Below are 9,635 nucleotides of genomic sequence, written 5' to 3' on the forward strand. Positions count from 1 at the left end.
CCTTGGTGTTATGAGCACTGCACTCTAACCAGCTGAGGTAACTGGCCGCCCCTCACTGAAGGGTTTTAACGAGTGACATGGTCAGATTTACAACCTGCCAAACATTATGAGCTGCCTCTTCTGGAGCCTGATCTAATTCCTCAGCACCCCAACACCCAGAAGCAGAGAGGCAGGATTAGGCGGGAGGCTGGGCCCTGTACTACACAATCATATCTCAGGAGTGCCATCCAGACAGTGACCTCTCATTCCTGTCAGATCTGCAGAAGCTCCTGGAGATGGTTCGGGAAGAGGCCCGGCGGACAATGACGATGGATGATGGGACACACAAAAAAGTGCCCAGGTATGTTCTCTTGATTCCCAGGGCAAATAAAGGATATCAAAATAATAGCGGTGACATGAACAACAGCAGTTCCCAGTTACTGAGCATTTTCTCTGTGACAAGCACTGAGCAATATACATTCTGCACGTGTATCATCTCTCCGGGTTCTTACAACCACCCTACGACGGTAGGGTACTAGCATCTTTAGTTTACAAATCAGGAAATGAGGCTCAGCGAGCCAAAGGAACTTGTGCAAGGTCACCCAGCTACGACTTGAACCCAGATCTTTCTAATTCCAGAAACCATTCTCTACCACTCTGCTCTGCAGCTTCCCAGAGATTCTCAGGTCATGCATTCGTTTAGTTAGTGAATATTAACAACTGTGCATGGACAACGTACTAATTACAGAGGCAAGCATTCTGAAAGGAAGGCCCATATCTATGAGAGTAAATAAATAATAGGGGTAATTATAACCTGAGTTCATCTGGGGTGGGAGTGGGGATCAGACAAGGTTCCTCCACAGAAGAAACTTGAAGCTGAGATTTTGAATGAAGCATGAGAAAGAGCTAGCCAGCTGAAGTTGGGGGGCAGGGGGCAGGCAGGGGAACAGGCTGAACATTACAGGCAGCAGCATATGTGCAAACATGGTCAAAACGGACCATGGCACCTTCAAGGAATTGAAATGCAGCCAAGATGGGTGGAAAGAGGCATCGGTCTGTCTGGGGACCTCAGGAGGCCACCGCAAGGATTCTGGGGTCTATCCTAGGAGCAACAAGAACCCTTTGACGTGTCACGTCGACCACCAATGGGATTGGCTGACGGTTATCAGACTTGAACCGGAAGTGACTTCCATCTGGTGGGAAGCCTGGTCCACAGCGCTCCTGACCTCTACAGGCCCCGGGATGCACATGGGCTGGAGCCAGAGTTCCCTTCCCAAGTGCTGATCCCTCTGAGTAGGCAAATTATTTCCTGAGAATAAATGAGGCCCAAGAAGAGGTTCATCATTGCCTTCAGCCTGCTGAGATGCCGGCTATGACTTATTGGTTATTGTTATTACCATAATTACAGTTCACCCAGCACTTTCACATGCATCACGCCCCGCCCCTGCTTTTAATGATGAATGTGTCAGCAGCTGCCTCAGCTCGCATCGGGGCTCTGGAGGGTGGCACTTGGCAGGCACTCGGAGACAATGCTGGCCCTTAAGGCCCTGGCTGCCATCCCTGATTGATCAGCATTAGACACAGATGATAATGACAAAGCATCACCTCCACGAGGCTCCTTCCTTTGTAGGAACTCACAGCGTGATCACTAGCTTTGGAGTCACACTGCCATGGGTTCAGACCCTGGTACCCTTGAGTAAGTCACTCAGCCTTCCTCTCGGCCTCAGTTTTCCCGTCTGTAAAATGAGATTGTGTAGCATCAAAGCATTTGCCTTGGAACCAAAGAGATGAGGGTCGATCTCTACTCCCATCATTTCATTGCTGTGTGATGTTGAGCAAGTCGCTTCACCTCTCTGAGCCTGATTCCGGCTCTGTCCAATGAGGCCCATTAACAACCTATCCCAAGGAGTTGTAGCGGGGATTAAATATTATCCTGGTGAAGTATTATTGTTATGGGGATAATGTCTAGCTACTTCAATGAGTCATTTCAAACAGTTAGCGAGATCATGTATTTAACATATTAGAACGTGCCTGGCATTTTTGTAAGCACTCGGTAAATGGCAATAGCGGTGATGGCTGCTACTTTTATTTCACACATAGTGTCCCCCAGAGTCTTGGCAGCTCCTTGGTGAGACAGGCTTATTACCCATTACCATCGTCCCATCTCACAGATGGAAAAGAATGGCGATGGCACAAGGTCGTCAAAGACAAAACCACACGGGAACCTGGTTCTCACAAAATTCATCACATGGCCTCTGCCTGCACTTTAGTGATAAAATAACCATGGTTACAGAGTAAGAACCCGTTCACATTTCCCATCCTCCTCATTTCCTCCGGGAGAAAAATCTCCCTAATCTCTCACCGAGGCAGCAGATACTGAAGGCTTCTTTGCGGAGCTGCAGAGAGACAGGAAAAGCCGCAGCTTTTCTAGCTTTTCTTCTGCCCCACCTCACTTCACAATCTGGATTTCCTCTTCACTTTGGACATCAAATCTGCTCCCATCAAGGCTGACATAGAACATGGGGGGTTTTTAGGAACCTAAAAGCCAACCTGCCCAGCCCCCAGCCTCAAGGCCAGACCTCCCTGTATCACCTACCGTAGTCCATTGGGCTGCTATAACAGAATACCAAACACTGGGTGGTTTATAAACAACAGACATATATATCTCCCAGTTCTGGAGGCTGGAAATCCAAGACCAAGGTGCTAGCAGATTTGCTGTCCAGGGAGGGCCCTCTCCCTCGTAGACAGCTGTCTTCTCACAGTAACCTCACATGGCAGAAGAGAAAAGCTAGCTTTCTGGGGTCGCTTATAAAAAAGGCACTAACCTCACTCATGCGGGCCCCACCCTCCTGATTGCGTCACCCCCAAAGGCCCCACCTCCTAGCCATCACCTTGGGGGGGGCTCAGGATTTCACCACATGATTTGGGGAGACACAAACGTTCAGACCGTAGCATCGTCTAGGAAGATGGCCTTTTCTTAAATTCCTCCAAGCAGTGTTTTCCAAATGTCCGTGAAGATCAGAACCAGCTGGGGTGCTCGTGAAAAAATACAAATTTCTAATCTCATCTTAGACCCACTGAATGAGACTCTCTAGAGGAAACTGTATTTTTTAATAGGCATTTTTTCACGATGTGCTGAGAAATTCTAAGGTTTCAAATGTGCTCTCTCTGCACACATGAATCAAAAGTGCATGAGAGAGAGTGTGAGTGTGTGTGTGTGTGTGTGTGTGCGCGCGCGTGCGTGCGTGTGTTTGTGTGGTTTTAAATGCAGCTCTGGAGTGAGGCCCCACTCCAGGCCTAATGTATCCAAATCTCTGGGAGCAGGGCCCAGGAATCCGTATTCTTAGCAATCGCCCCAGGTGATTTCTATGCCCCGTAGAGTCTCAGGGGCCTTGCTCCAGAAAGAGAATTCTTCATCCTCCTGCAGATAAACTGCCTCAGGAGCACCGCAGGTTTGGTGCCTTACTAAGAAACTCACCTTGCTTTGCAGTATCTTGTCAATGGTCAAACAAACCAAGAGCGATTCTGCCTATAGAGACATGCAGACCACCCGCAAATCAAGGTAGGAAGGCCTGAGGCCCACAGCGGGTGGGTTGGGAGGCACCCCCCAGTTACAGGGGCTATGGCAGAGATGCTCCTCACCAAACTGTGGTAAGTGGAGAGCGGGAATGGGGGACTTTTTCCTTCTTCACTGGACATAAGCCCCTTAATTCTCGGGGCTGGGGGGTGAGTACCTAGACATTGCTCCCCAACAACGGTACACCCCACAGTTAAAATCCTCCAGTAGTGGAGGGATGGAGTAGAGAGGATGAGTTACAGGACTAGTCCTTCCCGCTTTGCTTGGGTGACTTGTAATGAGGGAGGGGAGGTCTGCCCCCATTTCATTTATTCATCTCGGGAATATTCACTGATCCCCACCCTGTGCCAGGGATGTGCTAGGTTTGGGGGATTCGGCAGCAAATAAGACAAGATTCAGTCTGCCCTCATGGATCTCACTGTCTAGACTGGGGTTACAACTGTTTTTTATGCCATAAACCCTTTGACAGTCTGAAGAAGCCTGTGGATCCTTTCAGAAAATTGCTTTTAAATGCATGCTGTAAATTACAAAGGTTTACAAAGAAATCTATAGCAATAGAGACTACGATAGTAAAATCAAATTCGGGATGTAGTAATCTATGAGCCTCTTCCACGAGGCACCGTACAACAAGACGCAGCAGCGGCTCTAGTAACTACTGTAAGTTTGGATTACTATCGAGTGTAAATGATTTTTCAAAATAGCTCCCGCACTTGTAGTGTGATGTGCAAATATCTGTGGCTTCCATTTCTGCTAAAGGCTGGTTAAAACAAAGATGTAACCTTGTTCCACCTGCGTTTGTGGACTCCTTGAATCCTGCCCATGGTTAAGAATCTCTGGTCTCATGGGGGAGTCATGCATTTGTCAAATAACCCCACAGGCTTAGCCATATAATCATGATGAGGGAAAGTGTTCTGAAGAAGTATGGAGGGCAGGGTCCTAACCAAGACTGAATCTGACATTTAAGTTGAGACTTGAGGAAAATAGAAGAATTATCTAGCCTGTGACTGGGAAAGGTGGGAACAGTGTTGCAAGCTGAGGGAATAGCATGTGCAAAGGGCCTGCAATAGGAAGCAACTTAGAGGCACTGAGCAAAAACCAGTATGGCTGAAAATCAATGAGAGTCAAGGAAAGAGGAGACTGAGACAGGCAAAAGGGTCTTTTTTGTTATTTTTGTTTGTTTGTTTGTTTGTTTGTTTATCACAGCTAATAACACTATTTCCCTCACCTCCCACCTTCTCCCCAAGTCACACAGTCAGCTCTAGAATAGAAGAGCTCCATCTACAGGAGAAAGGTCAAAGCCAACATGTTCCCCCAAAGGATTCATTTGTAGGGGTCGGAGCGGCTGGTTGGAATCCAACACATGGCCTTCTGGGTATTAGTACTGGGGCTCTGCGTCCCAGCTGGGGGATAGGCATTTGCTCCATCACCTGCCAGGCCTAAGGCCTCTAGGTCCCAGTCCCATGAGCCTCTGGGAAAAGCAGCAAAAGCCATGACCTTTCCTATGGAGAGGGGTCTGGGAAAGCACCAGGCCTGCCTCCTTAAAAAAGTCCCAGATAGGGGTGGCCGGTTAGCTCCGTTGGTTAGAGCGCAGTGCTCATAACACCAAGGTTGCTGGTTCGATCCCCACATGGGCCAAGGAGCTGTGCCCTCCACAACTAGATTGAAACAACTACTTGACTTGGAACTGACGGGTCCCGGAAAAACACACTGTTCCCCAATAAAAAATAACAATAATAAAAAGAAGTCCCAGATGTCACAAGGCCAAACGAGAAGGGCTAGCTACACATTATAGGGGTGAGAAAAACGGTCTTATCCTCTAGAACCACATAGATAAAGCAGTCAAGTCAGTTTTTGAGACATTTGGAAGAAGCGAAGGAAGACAGTGTGGGAGGGAAGGTGCTAGACCCTGGTGCTAAAGGCCCAGTCACTAAAGGAGGACCTGAGAGCAGGCATAGAGGAGGGATGGGCATAAGCAAGGGATCTTGTCCCGCTCTCACCAGGAACGCCATCCAGGCAAAGTCACACGAAGCAGCAGCCACTCAAAGAATTCAATCAGCCCCATGTAGAAAGGGTCGAATGGAGGGATTAGTTGATCAGTCACAGATGAGGAAGCTGACAATCTAGAGTAGCATTACTTGCCCACAAGCTGGGAGGTGGTGGTGCCAGGGCTGGGCTCTGAACCCAGCTCTGTCTGCCTCCAAAGTCAAGTGAAATGGGTGTTCAGCTCAAGGATCCAATTTAGAGAAAAGAATCCTTGAATGAGGAGGCAGTCTGGGGTCAGGAACGCCCAAGACAACATGACAAGCAGGACTCAACCATCCCTTCCCCAACTCGGCTCTCGGCCCCAGGTTAAGTGCTGATGGTTGTAGACAGGAGGATGGATGGGGTCCACAATGAACTTGTCCTCCAGGGAGAGAGGCCAATTTTATACAGATGAAACTGGGATCCAGAAAAGATGTCATCCTGCCAACAGGCAGAGGCAGAAGAAGGTTAACGGGGGACTAGAAAAGTCAGAACAGGCAAAACTTGCTGTAAGCCATGAAACATTGTAACATTTGAGTAGGTGGAAAAGAAATAAGGACTTTCCAGACAGAGGGTATGGTAGGAGCAAAGGTGAAGAAGGGGGAAAATACACGCGGAGTTAGTTCTATGACTGGTGCTTTCATTGGAACCTCCTCCCTTAACTGAATCCTGCAGGCTAGCAGGGGGACCCTGAAGGTGCCCTTTTTGTGAAAATCAGGCTCCAGGCAACCTGAAACCATCCCTTTGTATTTCAGTGACAGATCCAGCAGTACAAGTGGAGAAAGCCACAGCCAATCAATCCAGAAGAAGTCTAAAAGGTAAGCAAAGTGGGCAATGGAAGGACCACACCCTCTATCTTCCCAGGGATGTGGAACCAACCCAAGGCAGACCAGACTCCCTGCAGCCACAGACACTGCCAAAGGACAAGGGACTCTCAGGGCAAGGGGCTCATGGTCAAGATGCCCAGCAATAACACAGACAATGGCGACAAATTCCTCCTGGGTGCCAGGCCCTGAGCAAAGCGTTCCATATTCATTAGCTTGCTTATTCCTCCAAAGCAACACTATGAGGTGGGGACATCATCCCATCTACAGAGAAGCAGACTAAACAACCTGGCCAGTGAAATGTCTTGCCTGACTCACATAGCTAAGGAGGGTGGCACTGGAGTTTGAACCTAAATCCCCCAGCTCCAAATCCCATCTTCCTCTCGTGGTCCTGAACATTTGCTGGGCTCAATTGACCCAATATCTCATGTTGGCTCATATAATAAGGCCTGCACCCACGGCCTGACGTTGTTGAGAAGATCTGTCCTTCGTACATCCAGGGGAATGCTGGGGGAGGCTCCGGAGCGGCCCTCCTCATGGGCCTGTCCCCTGGGCCTGATCTCCCAAGCCCTTCTTACCTGTGTCTACAGCCGCACCAACCGTGACATCAGCCACTGCAAGAGTGAGGTGTGTAGCACCATGAGGGCCAAGTTTTACAGCGTGGCCCAGGAGGCCGGCTTCTGTCTCCAGGACAAGATGGAGATCCTTATGAAGTAAGGCCACTCGTATATCTGTTCACTCAAAGCCCACTCGATGCCAAGGGCTGGGGCTTTAAGAAAGACATGTTCCCTGCCCTGAGAGAGCTTACAGCCTCTCCTGGAAAATATAGGCAGAAACAAAATAAGTGAATTAATGGACAGGTAGAAATGATAATCATTGCTATACAGGCAGAGAGCAGGGTGCTATGAGAGAAAGAAATCATGCAGACCTAATATCGGTTGGGTAATCTGGGAGGACTTCTCTAAGGAGGTGAGTTGAAGGCTTGAAGGAGCCCTGAAGGATGAGGAGCAGGTGGTATGATAAGAGGGTGGAAGGACATTCCATGCAGCAGGAAACGTGCATAGAAAGTCCTAAGGCTGAAAGGGACATGGAAAATGTGAAGAGGACAGAGAAGCGGTGGGTTGAGAGCTGCATCGTGCACAGCCATAAATGGCGTAAGTAAGACTTGGAACTTGATTTTAAGAGTCCAGGGAGGAAATTAGAAGCTTTTCTATTCTGACAACCCAAGAACTGCCTTCCTTCCCAGCATACCCCTTGATTGCAGTGACCATTCACCCCAATGAACTCAGCCATTCAGTGACGGTTGAACGGTGACCCTTTGCCCTCTCAGCATGCATGGACTGACTACCTGCTCGGGGCCACGGGCTCAGAGATCATTTATCCCTGCTTTCCAGGAGCTCCCAGCCTAGTGAGGGAGACAGACAAGTAAATGTGCAATTACCACACAGGGTGATGAAGGCGAACAGGGGAGTGAGCAGGGGGCTGAGGGAACACAGGAAAAGGATGTCCTGCCTAGCCCGTGACAGCAATCAGAAAGCTCTTCCCAGGGGAAACAGCATTTTCAGTTTAATAAAAACAGATGCTATTTCCAGGGCACTTACTATGTACCAGTCATGGGTGTTAAGAGCTTTGTGTTTATTTATCATTTAGTCCTAACAGCAAACCTATGGAGTAGGTGCTATTAGACCCATTTTATAGATGAGAAAAGTGGGCTCACAGACGTCTCTAGTCAAGGTCACAGAGTGGTTAAGTAGAAAAGGTGGAACTCAAAAGGCGGAAGTCACACAGGAAAAATAGGAGGGAAGGGAGTTCCAGGGAAAAGCAACAACAAAGTCCCAAAGGCCAGAAGGGGCATGGTGGACCAGGATCTGACAGTATAGCCAGGTGTGGCTGGGACTTAGGTTGCTTGCAAGGTAATCAGAGATAGAGGCCAGATCATAAAAGGTCTTACTAGATGGGCTGTGGAGGTTGAACTTTATCTCAGAGACTTTGATCATGAGCCAAAGCATAAAATGCTGGGAGGAAATGGATGGGAAAGATGGAGACGAAGGTGGAAAGTGTTATAGGAGCCGAATAATCCAGAGCCTTAGAGGGCAAGTTACTCAGAGGGCTTTATTCTGACTAAAATGGGAAGCATTGAAATTCATATATAGGTGAGTGATATGGTTATATTTATAATATCAAGTCTCCTTGGAAAGATAGGACATATGCACAAAATGCTAAGGGGAGAAGGGAAGAGAGGAACCAATATGAGTCAAACACCTATTATGTGTCTGGCGCTAAGTTTGGCACTTGACACACATTATATTATTTAATCCTCACCTCTGAAAGCTAGGAACCATTATTATTCTCCATTTTACAGACGAGAAAGCTATGTAAATACAATCAAAAGTAGACAGAAAATGAGTGCTGACTTTTTAAAAAGTGACTGGATTTGGCAGGGAACGAACATTTCAGAACCTTGGAGAGAGCTGTATCCTCCTGCGGACAGAGCTCGGCTAAAAATTAAAGAGTGGCTGGGATGGTTAAGGAGGATGGTTAATGAAAAAGTATTTAAGTCAGATCTCGAAGGCCAGCTAGGATGGTAAAGGAGAAAGGGATCTAATTCTTCTTCCTCTTTCTCATACAACCTGTGATACAGGCGCCAAGAAGAGAGAGGTCTCCAGAAGTTCCATTCTTTTGTCCTTGTCTCGAATTTTAAAAAGGATATAGCAAAAATGAGACATCAGGTCTCCACGGTAAAAGGAGATGCAGATGAAATTGCAGACCACTGGTAAGGATCCTGAGAACCAGATAAGATGGTCCTGGAAGCGGGTGAAGGGCGGGCTGTTGTTACAAAATCACATTTGATCCCATTATCCTTTAAGACATAGTGAAGCCTCACTCCAAAACTGTCCTTGGCCACCAATATGGCCCGCCCCCCAAACAGACTATATCCAGAGCACAATCAGGCAAGAACCCCTCAGTTCCTGAACCACAGATAATCCAACCAGCTCTGTTCCCTATATTTACCTTGCGTTTGATTCAGACTTGCAAACAAGGACCAACTTGCCAGCCCCTTTGGGAGAGGCAGATAAGGCAAACCAACCTGAAAACTTCCAGAGTTTGAGGTCTCTGGGGTGATCAGTCTATTCCCCAAACAATTTAACCCCTCAAGGATACAAAACAAGGCAGGTATATCCTGGGAACACTGCGCCCCAGCACAGGGCTGATAGATAACAAAAAGCAAGTGA

General features: G+C 48.0%; 1 protein-coding gene across 1 annotated transcript in view; it reads left to right on the top strand.

The window, feature by feature from the left end:
* CCDC60 (coiled-coil domain containing 60) overlaps window positions 1-9,179 on the top strand; it is a 141,948-nt gene extending 132,769 nt beyond the window's left edge. The window contains exons 8-12 of the mRNA XM_019649058.1: window positions 256-340; window positions 3,470-3,541; window positions 6,334-6,396; window positions 6,993-7,115; window positions 9,044-9,179. Of these exons, the coding sequence (XP_019504603.1) occupies window positions 256-340; window positions 3,470-3,541; window positions 6,334-6,396; window positions 6,993-7,115; window positions 9,044-9,179 (479 nt within the window). The remainder of the gene's footprint in view (window positions 1-255; window positions 341-3,469; window positions 3,542-6,333; window positions 6,397-6,992; window positions 7,116-9,043) is intronic.
* Window positions 9,180-9,635: the final 456 nt, after the last annotated feature.

This window comes from Hipposideros armiger, unplaced genomic scaffold (assembly GCF_001890085.2).
Source record: "Hipposideros armiger isolate ML-2016 unplaced genomic scaffold, ASM189008v1 scaffold_129, whole genome shotgun sequence".
Classification (NCBI taxonomy): domain Eukaryota; kingdom Metazoa; phylum Chordata; class Mammalia; order Chiroptera; family Hipposideridae; genus Hipposideros; species Hipposideros armiger.